Genomic DNA, 14,125 nt, shown 5'->3' on the forward strand with positions numbered 1-14,125 from the left:
AGGAAGTTGTGATATGGTCAACCATTAATGGTCTTGAGTGTCTTAGTTAATTGCCTTGTCCCTTCCTCTGCTTTGTGTGAGCAGGCAAGAAAGAGATTCCATAGTTGTGTAAATCTGAATACCTACGGAGTTCAATTCGAAGACTATGTAAAACCTCTTGTTAATTGCTCTCTGTACTGGTGGCTGCAGCCAATGTCTCTTCTACACTGCATTTCGAAGAGAAGGACGCTGGATGCTGTCTCCTTACTTAGTGAGAGAGAAATGACTGGTAGAGTTCTTGAGCCTGGCTTTCATGGGAACTTAGAGTTATTTGGAGTGCAGGTAGAGGTGCAGTCTACAAAAGAGAAAATCAAACATCTCTCTCCCCCCGCCCCTAAAAAAAAAAAGAATCAGAACACACTTTTTTTTAAAAGCTTGCTTTTCATAGCTGCTTAAGAGATTGTTTGCATCCAGCTTTTCTTAAGAGGTCTGCAGATTGGAAAAGGTTGTGTAGAAAGACAGTGGTGAGATAGTTGCTAATAAGTGTAAGAGGAGGATTTTCGTCAGGGCAGCTGTTGGTGCTGGATGGTATCTCAGGCTTGCTTTTCTTGCCGCTTGTCCACTCTTGGCTCCCCAATGGGGTTGGCTTCACTGCTGCATTTTAAAAAGGTGAATTATGATGGGAGTAAAAAGATGGTTCTGGCATGTTTTTAGTGGCAAGAGCATCCCTGTTGCTGCTCTGTGTCCTTCTGCAAAGAAGTATCCTTGTCTTTCAAATATTTAATCCTATAGCGACGTTTAAGCTTTATAAAACAAAAATCTCACTCTATAACTGGCTGTGAATAAGCAATTTTTTAGCTGCTTTAGCAGATTACAGAGTACGAACGTGAAAGTTACTGCATCTATGTAGTTATATAGCTGATGCTTCTACCTTCATAGTCAGTGAATAACCCACCAAAAAAGCTTTATTTTGTTAAGCTTCTCTTCTTGCCTGCTTTTTCCGTATCAAGAAAGGCACCACCAACTGATGTCTTTATTTGCAAAGCCACTCTGAGCAAATAAAGGAGGTACGGTGCCCTGAGGGTGAGTAGCAGCTTTAAATTTGTCTTTTGTTGCTCCTTAACCCTTTGCATTGTCAAGCAGCAGCCGCCTGATGGTCATTTGTTCTGACGGAATAGTTTGTTTAAAGTTTTCTGGCTGCGGTGTCTTACCTCTGCCACACTGTTCGGCACCTGCTCATTTGGTTCATGCAACTACTGCAATGACGTATCCGTTTTCCCAGACCACATTTGTCCTTTTTCACCATGTGTATTAGTAGTGGATAATTTAAACAAATTTGTATTACTTGGACACAAAACAAAAGGGTGCAGAGGACTAAATATACTTCTTGAGATGTGGGAGTTCATCTGTAGGTCTTTGGGCTACTGAATGAAGTGTAATGGCTTGGTATAAAGAAGGATGGCAGAAAGATTTAAAAGTGGTTTTGTTTGGTTTTTTTGTCCCCTGCTCTATATTGTTGAGTGATATTAATGAGTATTTCTTAAAGTTTTTTCATTCTACATCTTTAACTTAAAACACTACCTGGTTTTGAGTTCTGTTAGTGCTATATTACTCATCTTTGTAACTGGATGCAAGAACAATTGTCACATAATTAATATGTTAGCTTTAGAAAGGAAACTTTTCAGGAAGAAAATTCTGAAGCACAGTCACATCCATATGAATGGGGAGAGTGGGAGGCAATTGTTGTCAGGTAGAGTGTCAAAGTATATTAGATTGTGCCTGTTGTAACAGATACCTCTTAACCTTCGAGGTACGTATTTTGGAAGACTAGGTAAATGAGTATTTTTTGGTTAGGTATTGTTAATTGGATGGGGATAGTCCATTTTGCAGAGGAAAAATGTGTTTTCCATTTCCCATACTTGCCTGGTAAGAAAGTTCAGGTATGTTTTTCTTGCTGATAGCTGAATAAGTCTGTCAGAGACACTAAAGTTTTTCACTGCTGTAGTGTTTTTTGCCTTGTGCCCCCATCCAAGTCTCAGGCCTGCAGTATTGCAATGCTGCTCTCATTCTCATTCCCTCACTGCTGTGGAGTTTTGTACTCTCTTTCTTCCTGTCTCAACTTCCAAGCACTGCACTTTTAAGAAGAAAAAAAACAGGCAGGCACAAAACAGCCTGTTGTGTTCCCTGTTACATGTTTTTTTAACCCAGTTTGTTATTGTTGACTAAGTCACAATTTTCTAACCAAAGAGGCTACTGTTTCCAAGAGCTATGATACTTAATGTTACTCACCATCTCTTCTTTAATCTCCTGTATTGATGACCTTGTCTTCCAACTTGATTCCTTTTAATATGTGAAGTTAATGTGGGCTTACAAGTGTAATGTGTTCTGCAGGTGCTATAGCAGCCATGTGACTGCTAAAATTGAATTTTCTGAACTGATGTTGATTCAAATGGGGGGTGGGCAGAAATGCTATCTGGATGTGTGGTTGTTCAGAATAGGGAAGGAAACTTAACACAATTTCTTACTGGGAATTTTTGGTTGAAATTCAGACAAATTGTGTACCTCTAAAAAGACAAAATCTTACGGCACAAAGTGACATATTTCTTCTTAGTTGGATTCAGGGAGAAATTAACTCTGGAGTTCTATAGCCACAGAAGTAGATGTCAGCTGCTTCTAGTGGGCAAAAGGCAGTGTGGGCATGTTCAGAGTACCTGCAACTACCCATCTTAAATTTACATGGTGCATTGCTTGGTAACTACTCTGGAATTTTCTGAATTAGAAAATGTAAGAGGCATTCTGGCTTAATGTAAGGTGCTTGGATACTTTGATTGCTACTATGATGTCCAACTTCATATTGGTAATTTTTTGGGAACTATATCTCTACATTTGTGAGTGTTTTTGCCTTATTTTTTAATGAAAAAGCTAAAGTGATGTCTGTGTGACTTGTTTCCCATATAAAACTATTAAAGTATGACTTAGTTTTCTGTGGTATTGATACTATGCTCTTCTCCTCCCCCAAGTGAAAAACAAACTGGAAGATATCCAACTAATGTTCTTAACTAAGTGATAAAATGGTAACACCAAGCTGCTTGTAAGAGCAGGAATGGAGGCTGTGTCTGTGGTTGGATGACTGGGTTTGGTTTTGGGTGTGTGCTAGAAATGTGACAGATAGAATCACAGAGTAATTGAAGTTGTAAGAGACTCTAGAGATCAGCTAGTCCAACCCTCTGCTCAAAGCAGTTCTCACTAAATCTGGTTTCTAGAGTAATTGCAGAACAGAAAGGCCAGAAGGCAGCTCAGGAGATCTAGTCCAGCCGCATGCTCCACGTTTGATCACCTACAGCAGGTAGGATCTTGTCCAGCTGAGTCTTGACCATCTCCAAGGACAGAGATTCCACAATCTCTCTGGGCATGCTGCAGCATCATTTTGACCACCCCCAGGTCTTTAAAACAAACCAACCAAGCAGCTAATATCCGATTAGAGTTTCGCATCCCAAGCTGTGTCAGTTGCTGTGAAACTGTGGCCATGGCTGTGTATGCTTTAATGAGCTTTATTTGTGTACTTCAATAGATCTTATTTTACTTGAACAGTGAGGATCTAGCTTGAGCTTTTACATTAAGGGCTGGCTTACAAACCAGGCCACTGGCATCTGATGCCAGTGGAGTTGAAATGAATTGATGGCGAACTGGTAAAGGCAGAAATGACGATATATTGAAGATTAACACTTGACCATGGTAATGAGGGAGAGGTGGGGGTATTTTTAAGAATCAAAATTAGTAGGAGGGTGGTGTGTACTACTTAATTGTCCTAGAAATGCTTTTAAAGCTGCTTCCTGAGATGTAATGAACTAAAATATCAGTGCAAGTTCTTTGTTTTGAAATGATTTGAAGAAATTCAGATCTGAACTGAAGTCAACCTCTAAATAAAGGTGAATATTTTCAGTTGTGTATTGAAAGCTATGCTCTAATTCTAGAATAGAATCTTTAAATCCTGATAATACTGACTTGGGTCAGTATAGAAGGGAAATGACTTAAACCAAAAGCAAAATGCATGCTGTGTGTACTTCCCATTGGCAATTCCACTTGGGTGCAGAGACGTGGCTTATGACTTGACTTTTTAGTCTTTCTGTTCCATTGTGATTTTAGTTCCATTTTGATAGCATGCTGGCCTGGAGTAGTGATCTGTGAAATGTTCCTTGCCAACACTTTGGAGTTTGTGATCCTAGATGATGTCACTGCCAGCTGGAAAGCAAAATGGAAAGAAGCAAAACGGACAGGGCTCCCAGATTCTGAAGCACAGTTTTCCCACGCCTTGGGAGATCATGACGCTAGTAAGCTTTGCTTTGCTCCTGGCTGATACTGTTACCAGAGTGTTCGAGTGACACTCTTCATCTGAGCTAGCTTGACCTAAGATCATTTGAGATGTAACAGCATTTAGGACTTATATTCTGGTTTGTTTTGCTGCCTTCTGCTGTTCCAGGATAATGATATTCGCTAGGCCAGTATTATAAACACTTCTATAAATACTCAGATGTAACCGCATCTATAATCCAGTAGGTAGTTGTTTCACTGAAAATGCAATATGCCTCCAAATTTCTGCATAATGTTCTTGTTCAGAGAAGGAGGCTCTACTGGTTTTTGTATTGAGCAGCAGCAACAACAACAACAACCAAAAAAAAAAAAAAAAGAAAAAAAAAGATTTTATGGCCCCAGGGAATCAGAGCTGTTTGTGATCTGTGAGGCTTGGAGTTGAGAGGCTATTCTGGAGCAATGCTGTAAAAGGGTATTACATGAGATTAGTTAAATACTGAGTGGGTTTGTTATGTTTTACTTTGGAGAGAATAGCGTGCAGAAATCTGAGCAAATATGTCTGAAGTGTGTGGTTGTGGAAGCATAGGGGAAATTGAGTGGAATGGTGAAGCAGCATAACAATTATGAATTTATATATAAAATCAAGTTTAGTTCTAGCTTTTCTTCTCAGGGTTGCTGTTTCTGGAAGTCATCTTTCCATTAGCAAATATGTATGTTTGATTACAGTAGAGGCTTCGTACTTCTGGATTGGTCTAAGTAAAATTAAGTGAATTTTATTAATGTGGAGTGTTGAGAATTCTGTGCCTTGTTTGTGGTGGTTGTGGGGTTTGTTTGTTTGTTTTTACCTTAAACTGTATGCTGTCATCTGAAGATCAGCTTTAATAACTTGTCTTTAAAAGGGCTTTACATGAGGTGGCCTTTTGAATACAGAGTGTTTGGGAGGAGTGGAACTCTTGAGCTTGGGACCCATGCCATGTATGAAATGGGAAGGAGGGCAGTGTGCACTGCTTTACTTCTGTGCTTTTATATATCCGTGTGAGAGAATAAGGTTGATATTTCTACTTCAAAAGTAGATTGTCAGTGTCACTTTCATGGATGTAAAGTGCAACAGAAAATGAGACTAAAGACTAGCTTCATATTAGTGATGATTTGACGTTCTTATTTTTTCCATACAGATTTCACAAGAGAATGCTGTAGTAGGTGTTTTCTCCTCCACTTTGCATTGATTTATAAAAGCAATACTCGAATTGCATCAGGTACATGTTTGTTTCTGCAGCTATCCCGTAGCTCATCTGTCTGATGTCCCTTGAGTCCTTTCTGAAAAATACATTCAGGGAAACAGTCTTTCCTCCTTGCAAGGAGATGATTAAGTGGAAAAACAAGGATACAGCCTGCTTGCAAAATTACTGCACAATTCTGAGTGCAGCTAGCTTTAGCAGTAGGCAGTTTGCATTTATTCTGCCTTGCAGTACCCTCCTCTTTGGCTATGCTTGCTTTAGTAGTTGGCTTCTAGTATTTGAAACAGCTTTGATGTTTCTAAGATACTCTGGAATAGATATGGTAGATTGCATGTATTATGACTATCTAAGACAATGCTCTTGTTTAAATCAATAAAAGCAATCTCATAATAGGATTCTGTCCTGGGTGCACTAATTGCAGAGAAACAGAACAACTGGGAAAAATGGAATTTTTTTGTTTTCATTTTTTGCAAGTCAGCTGCAGGCTTTTGTGATAAGACAGTTGGAATTTCTTGCAATGTAAGATGGTGGTAACAAAGGTATCAGTAGGAAGTTGTCTTGGTCAGTGTTGGAAATGCACTGCTACAAATGAGTGCTGAAAGATGCTGTGTAGGGATAAAAATCATCCCCTAGATACCCAACAAACCTGCAGAAATTCTTGTAACAATTGAAAATGACAGTTATGATAAGAACATTAAATGCTTGTTCTCACAAGCGCAATCAAAATGTATTGATTCTACATTTAACTATTTTCAAGTTTGAAGTTCAACAGCATTTTACTATTGAAGTGCACTTCATGCACAGTTGAAGATTAATTTTAGAAGTCAAAGTAGTAATGCATCAAGATATATCAGATATTTTTATGCCTTGCGCACCCTAGATATAAACTTCCTTCTTTTGCTAGAGGCTCTTATGAGTTCTTTCTCCTTCAAGTTTCGAATAAGAAAACCATTTCTCAAGGTTGTACGATTTATCAGGACAGTTAGGACTGTTTTTTGATGCCAGCATTTATTGGAAGTAACACAAGTTACAAAATGAGGATTCAAGCTTGGAACAAAGATGGTGTTCTTTGTATATTTGAGTTTATTTGGTCATTCAGTTTCTTGTAGTTGTTTCTGGCTGTGATTGAAAGTGTTAGAGCAGGGACCTAGATCTGTCACAGCTTCCCTCTCTACTGTGTTTTGTGAAGAACAGAAACAGAATGCCCCCTAAGGTAGCAGTTGTTTCATTTTATGGTCTGCAGGATAGCTGTCTATGCTGATCCATAAAACGAGGTTTGTGAAGATACTAAAAGTACTTTATTGCTTCCCATGGCAAGTTACTTTTGTGTTGTCCAGAGGGAAAACTGAAAATCTGCCTGTGAAAATCGTCCTCGGTGAGAAATGTGTGAAAATGTATTAACAACAGTAGATATTTAATACTATTTATAGGGAAATAGATGTTGAATTTTACTAAGAGAAAAGGTGATGAAAAACTCCTTTACCTCCTAAGTCAAGACATAATTGAGCAAACAGTTGCTTAAAATGGAACTTACAATTCTTGGTATACTTCCTCCAAATGCAGTATAGTTAGTAGAAGAATGACCTTCCTTGTTTTAAGTTCCCTTAGGTATGTGAATAAACATTGAGAAACTATTCTGAATTTGACTTCAAGAACACATGGGAGTTTTAGCTGTAATATGAGCTCTTCTAGGTGTAGAAGTCAGGTGTTACCCTATCAGGTACTTCAGGAACCTTGCATTATTTTAGTTACACTAATTTCTATGGCTGTGGGTGGGTCCAGTGCTGATGCTGCTCCACGTCTTTTCCAACTGCAGTAGGGGTAAATTGAGCAGGACTATTTCCAAACATGATTGCATTCTCGAACCTGGTAGCCAGCAATGCTTTTTTTCCCTTTCATGATGCTTGAAGAAAAAATTTTGCTGCATAAACATAAAATTGGTCTCTGAGGGGAAATTGTCTTATGTATGTGCGCCTGCTCAGACAAACATGTAAGAATTGTATGAGAAAAGGCATGTTTTAAAATCTGAAAAATTAAAACTCTAGCCCTTGAGAAGCAGGGAATAAATACAGTGAGTGTTTAGTCTATGAAGGGAGCTTTCTGGAAAAAATGTGTACTTCCATGTTTCTTTCAGGGCAACTTCAAAGATGAAATAGTTTAACAAGAGGTTATATTTCCAGGATTCTGATTACTTGTATTACTGCTATATTGACAAATTGTGACTTCTTGTATAACTTTATCCTTTAAATACTAAAAAAATCCCCATGCCCACTCATATACAGAGCTGAGAAAGCTCTTAATTGTATATCAAGGTGTTTAAGATGAACTTAAGGAAACTCTCAATAAAGCATGAACATATAATCTTTTTTCCACCACTGAAGTCATAACACTGTAGTTCTCCTTCAATAATGTGGAGAACCATAGGTAAAATAGACACAGAATCTGGAGTTTGCACAGTACAAATGCTGTTAATAGCACACTTCCATTTTGAAGATACTTAATGTTCTCTGTTAAGATAATCTAGCCCTAGGCTTCAGTAGTACCTTAGTGTAGTATGTTAGTGTTCTCATATTCCCAGTTTCTGGATTGTTAAGCTGTATTTGTTGTTCCTGCCGACTCCTGAAAAGTCACCTTGATTTCACCTAAAATTATGGTTAACATTACTTGGGGTGTACCAAGCTTGGCACCAGCAGTCAGCAGGGCTGGCACCATTGCTGCAGGCCTACACTGTCTGCCTGTACCCCTTAATTACAAGCAGTGTTTGCCATTTATAGAGCCCTGGGAATTAAGTCCTTACAAGACTACTGAAATTGAAATGCTGCACGAAAAACATAGCACTTAAAATGTGGTCTAAGAGCATCCCAGGAGGGACCTCAGTTGATGGTAGCACAGGCTAGTAGTTTTGCCTCAGTTGTCAGTGCTAAGGAGAGTGAGTACCTTCACAGGTCTTCATCAGCTATCTCAGTCTTTTATAAGTGAATGCAGTTCTTTACAGATGAGAAACTAACTTGCATAAGCAGTTTGTTTCAAAACCAACAACTCACCTCAAGCTGCCTTTGAACTCTGTTCACTGTTCCTGATTGGGCTGTTTGTACATGCAGAAAGAATGAAAATAACACAGTACTTAGTTTGCTGTCTGACTAATGGATATCTGATGTTTTCCTACTCTTGTGAATTTGAAATGAAGATAATAGTAAAATCTAGGGGAGGTGATAGCAATAGATAAGTAGAGGAGATAGCGTGAGCAAGAAAATGAAGCAGAAGTACTAAGGAAAATAGAGATACTGAGCTCCTACAGAGGAGGGGGACATTAAAAATGACAGCTGGTGAGTTTGCAGGTGGGAGTGGGGTGGGGGGGAGGGATTGTCTTGAGTTTTTGTGAGTTACTATGTCTTTGCAGTTCTCAGGAGTATCTTCATGGTCATTGCTTAGCTAAGCAATGCTGTTTCATTATCTTATCCTGCTCTGACTCTGGGATTGCCAGTTCTCCCAGATCCTGTGGGAGCAGTACTTAGCTGGTTAAACTGGATTTTATCAGTCTCCGCCATATCCAGAACCAGATGTTTGTGCCGTGTCCTGTGTGGTGAGCTCCAACACTGAGGCACAGGAATTTGGAGCCATTGAAATCTGGTACCTTGTTAGCTAAATAGCTGTACAAAGTGCCTCCAACTGTCAATGGAATGTTGTACCTGCACTGTGATGCCAGAACAAATGCATTGAGGGAGCCAGTTGGGTTAACGTTTTTTGACCATAGCAGGTAGAAATAGGGCAACCTCTTTCAATTAAAATGTGACTTGTGACTGTTGGAGTTTTTTAATTGGATTCCTGGTGCACTTTTTTTTTTTTCCCCTCTAACCTCCCCAACAGGAGCTACTTAGAACTTTTCTTTTAGAAATTTGCTTGCAAAGATAGTTCTTCACTTGTTGATGAGATGTTTAGCCTGAGAGGGTTTGGCCAAAATGAAGACAGAATGAGAGCATCAGAAATAGGGAAGAAAATCAGTATTCATTAACCGTTCAGCAAGCAGAATGTTCTCTTTTGTTTCAAAGATGGCTTTCTGGGTGTAAATCATTACTGGCTTAATATATTAGGTGTGCTTTTAAAAAGGTGCAGAGAAATAACTTAATTCATAGGTAGAGCTGAATCAATTTGTAATGCCAAGAAATAACATTGGAGACTGGGGGGCAAGCTGCTTGAATGAAATATATTCCAGTTAAGTTGCACCAATGTTTTCATGAGAAGTGAACCCCTAAAAGAGAAATGAGCAGTAATGTAGCACATCCTAATCACTGAACACAAGAGTAGAGGTAAAAACCTCATAGCTTTTCAGGGTCATGAAAAGAATTTTTAAACCTGCTTGCAAATTATGATGTTATGAAATCAGATAAAGCTTTCAGGGTGATAGTGAGAGTAAACACTGCTGCTGGTCTGTTATAACACAGAACTGGCAAGTGAAGAGTACTTTTTGTTGTAGTGGCCGAGTTACTGTAACTGAAACAAAGTAAAAGTACGTTTGGAAAAAACAACGCTCGTTGCAGACATTTGTGTTCTGACTCTGTTCTTTATTGCATTACTTGCTTGTGAGGAGGGAGTGTATAGAGTAAAATACTGTTCACTCTTCTCTGGGAAGGTAGATAATACAGCAGCAGGATAACAGGAGACTTCATGCTTTTGGGTATATTTTTCCTGCTGTCTTTCTGTATGTTTTCAAGCTTTTTGGCTCTGATAGCTTCTCTTCACTCGTGCCATCTTCCCTTTTCCCAGTGTATGCTTGTGGTGGCACATTAAATAGTGCAAGTGTCTGCTCTTTTAAGCAGAAATGCAGGTATGTAAATATTGTCATAATGTTACTGTTTAATCTAGTTCCCTTAGAGGACCTTGTTTATTTCTGCAGTACTATTGTTCACCAAACCCACTAAACTCACTGGGGAGTCTGTTAAATGTGACCTGTATACATAATACAGTAGCACAGATACTGTAATCTATAGCTGGGTACTCATGAATTAGTGGCAATCTACGTTCAGTTAGAACAAGTAGAAGGAGAATGTTCACACAAGGATGAAATAAATGCAAGCGATCACAGTGGAAAACCAAAAGAGGGCTTTGGACCAGCTTCATTTACTGTACGCATAATGAACAACCAAAAGAGCCTACATCACAAATGCTTATTGTAGTCTTTCCCTTTAAACTACTTCATAACTTCAAGTTCTGAAACACATAATTATTAGAAATCTGTTTTGCCTGTTCTTTCCCCTGCTCCCTTCCATAGGAGGACAGGAAGGTCAGATGTGACATAAAAAGACAGGAAGTGTGTAACAAATGAGCCAGCCCTGCTTCTCTGTAGCTATTCAATATAAATATTAATGTTACTGGTCAGTGTAGGGTTCTGTTTGTGTCACTATACATTTGTGTAGTACAGCTATTGACAGCAAAGTCTAATCTCTGTTGTTTTATTTTTCTCCTTAGAGCACAACAATGGAAGAAACAGCTATATGGGAACAACACACAGTGACTCTTCACAGGGTAAGTTCATACAATCGGTTGTGTGCGCCTAGAGCAGGATACTGGTAGCTTTTGAAAACAATAGGAAAATGCCAGATGTCAGGAAGTAAAAGAAAAGGAAACTGTCATATTCCTTTGTTTAAATTTAGAAGTGTTGTAAAAGCTCCATTTGATGGTAGCTCCATTTTGGTTTTTTGGGGTTTTAGAGATAAGCCTGCCTACAAATACCTATGCCAGAAATAAAGCTTTATATTGCTTCTGTACCTACCTGAAAGTAGTCAGAAATCTAAGTGGTCATTAATGATTGTGCTGTAACTATACTCAAATGTTACAAAACTTCATTTGCAGGGGCTTAAAACAATGTAGTTAAGCATAAACAAACATGTTCATTACTACCTTATTTGCCACTTTCTTAAATTTGTGAATTTGTACACCTTACACAAAGGAGTGTGTGCTAGGAATGTGTAAATAGAGCATTTGTTCTCATTTAGGCTGACTCTTACATGGGTTCCTCTTAAACTGATTTCTGGTGATGCTGTACAAGAACGGCAATAAGGAAGAAGTTGCTTAGGGGAAGTTAGAAGAGGGTGGGATGTAATTTCTGGCAGCAGCTTAGTATCAAAGTGGCTGTGGAATCATGGCCCAAATAGCTGTATTCATTCCAGCAAACTGGAGGTGCACAGGAGTGTGTTTTTTTCTGGGGAGCAAGTTGTATTATTTGCCTTGAATTGTTTGGCATACAGTCAAGGCATTTTAGAGTTGTAGCACTGACCAGATGAAAAAACCTTTGTGACTAAAAATGTGTGTAAATAGATGAGTCTGATAAAATGCTGATTCTCTGTTGGTTTTAATAAGTTCAGTGTTGTTAATTCAAAATAACTGGTTTAGTACCTGCCCTTTTGAGAAGAGAGCATTTATGCTTTGTTTGACCAGAATGTTGTCTTAACAAAGTGCTATCTCTAACTGCAAGCATGTGCTTAAACGGAAGTGTAAGTAAAACAAAAAATCTGTAGTGATACTCATCTAGGCTACTTGTTAAGCTTCAAAAAACTTTTAGGTCAAGTTCTTGAGCAAGAAGTATTGTTTCTATATGTAATTGCCCTTTATGTTTTCTTCTTGCAGCTGTTCAGTCATCTCTGGAACCTGTACCAGCTTAAGTTTTTCACTCTTGTTACTGATTACACATGTTCTGTTTCGTCTTCAGAAAACAAAATACTATAAAGATACAAGTTTTGCTAGTAGACTTTATGATAGCTTGGTTTCTCTTGAAGGGAATATTTCTCTAGTTAATTATAGCAGTGAAACCTTAAAATGGCAAGTTTCATTGCAGTGTTATTACCTTGAACAAAATTTTAAATAGGAACTAGAAATTTTGTCTTTGGTTGTGTGTGCAGCATATTCGGAAGTCCTTGTATAGTATAGAAAGGGAAGTGTGATTTGAATATGACTTTGATTATGGTATTTGATGTGCCAAACTTGGGCCAACTGTACTGGGTTAATTTTTGTTTTAATATCTTTAATTTAGATGTTGAAGGCTGATGGCATGTACTGTCAATAACTTTTATAGCATGAATTTAACCAGCTAAAGACACAGAGCATTTTCTATGTGCCAGATAACAAAATCAAAACTCATATTATAACATTTCAGCAAATGAGTGCTTTGAATGTATTATTAGCAGTGGGAAGAGGGTTTAGCAAAGTGAGTGCATATTTACTTGTGGGGTTTTTCATTCTGCTTTTTATTTGTGACATTCTCAAAGTGTTAGACTATCAAGTGAATTAAATAGAATTTAGTCAGGAGGAGTGAAATACATCCTGATCTCAGTTATCCTCAAAGATACCTAGAAAATAGTAGACTTGGACTAGACTAGGAAGGACTAGGAGCTAGGCTCAGTCTTCCGAGGGTAGTTCAGTTTACCATTTATCTTGCTGATGATGGTAGGCAGCAGAATAAAAATAAATGTAGTAGGCTGAGGTTTACTGTAAGAAATCTGAGCTCCTCAAGTTTCCTGAAGATTGAGGGGTTTATTTGGATTATTTCTTATTAATTTGATTTATGATTAGAAGGCCTTGATCTGATTTGTGGGTTTTTTGACTGCTCTCTGTGTATGAGACTGCAGTGTTTCAGGGCTTCTTGGAGAAAAACATGGAACTAGGAAGCTAGTAATTTTAATATTGGTGATTAGTTTTGCAAATTCACTCTAAAAAAACAGTGCCAAGCACCAAGATAATGTTTGCAGTGACGTTCTACATTTCTGCTGGCCATAGCCTGATGACTGTGTTTGTTTCTTTTCACAACTGCAGAACCCAGAAAAGTTTTTTGTTTTGTTTGTTTATGGTGTAAGGAAGGATGGAGATTTAAATGAAGTTTGACATAAATGCTTTTGTTATTAACTCCCTTCTCCCCACCCAAATATGGTGGAAACTGATCTCTGTTAGATTAACAGAAAACTGAAAGCAGTGGCATGGGTAAGGGGAAATACTACTGTTTTGAAAGAGTGTTTTGTTACGTGCTTGATTGGCTAGTAAATATTCTATGTCAGCTATTAAAAATACAACTGAAAGAAAACCTCAGCTCTGGTCATAAATTGTCATGGTTCTTTAGACTGTATTTCTGCATGCCACAATGCTTTGCTTAGTAGTTCTTGAATCCCAGCCATGACTTTTGGTTGATCTGTCTGGAATATATCTTGAAAATACATCCAGTTTTCCTTTAATGAATTAAAATTAGTGTAAAAGAAGCAGTAAGGTCTACCTTTCTTTGTTAGCCAAACTTATTTTCTTCATACTTGGCAATAGCATGTGCTAATTCTTGAAATAAATTTTGGAACAGTGGATCTCCAAATCTTTGCTTTAGTGCTGTATCGTCTCATTCAGTGCTTATAGGCTAAATCAGGACCATCTTTTCATGATCTGTGTTTTGGGGAGAAATAGGAAACAAATTTTTTGAACAGCAATTACTGTCCACAAAACTGAACGTCATGTGTCTTACAGCCAGATGCAGACTGCCATGTTGCTTCTGCTGTCACTGTAAGGTTATGAAACTCATTGCTAAAGCTGGGTCATGTTTGTTTGAGAAGTCTGGAAAAGGGCTG

General features: G+C 38.2%; 1 protein-coding gene across 10 annotated transcripts in view; it reads left to right on the forward strand.

The window, feature by feature from the left end:
* Positions 1 to 14,125, forward strand: part of TJP1 (tight junction protein 1) — a 188,113-nt gene that overhangs the window by 137,863 nt on the left and 36,125 nt on the right. For 9 of the 10 annotated variants that reach the window (XM_054169232.1, XM_054169227.1, XM_054169228.1 and 6 more), the window contains one exon: positions 10,995 to 11,051. In XM_054169232.1, the coding sequence (XP_054025207.1) occupies positions 10,995 to 11,051 (57 nt within the window). Of the gene's footprint in view, positions 1 to 1,025; positions 1,063 to 10,994; positions 11,052 to 14,125 lie in introns of those variants that run through there. The other variant, XM_054169231.1, reaches the window with a different exon arrangement.

This window comes from Dryobates pubescens, chromosome 17, assembly GCF_014839835.1.
Source record: "Dryobates pubescens isolate bDryPub1 chromosome 17, bDryPub1.pri, whole genome shotgun sequence".
NCBI classification, from domain to species: Eukaryota; Metazoa; Chordata; class Aves; order Piciformes; family Picidae; genus Dryobates; species Dryobates pubescens.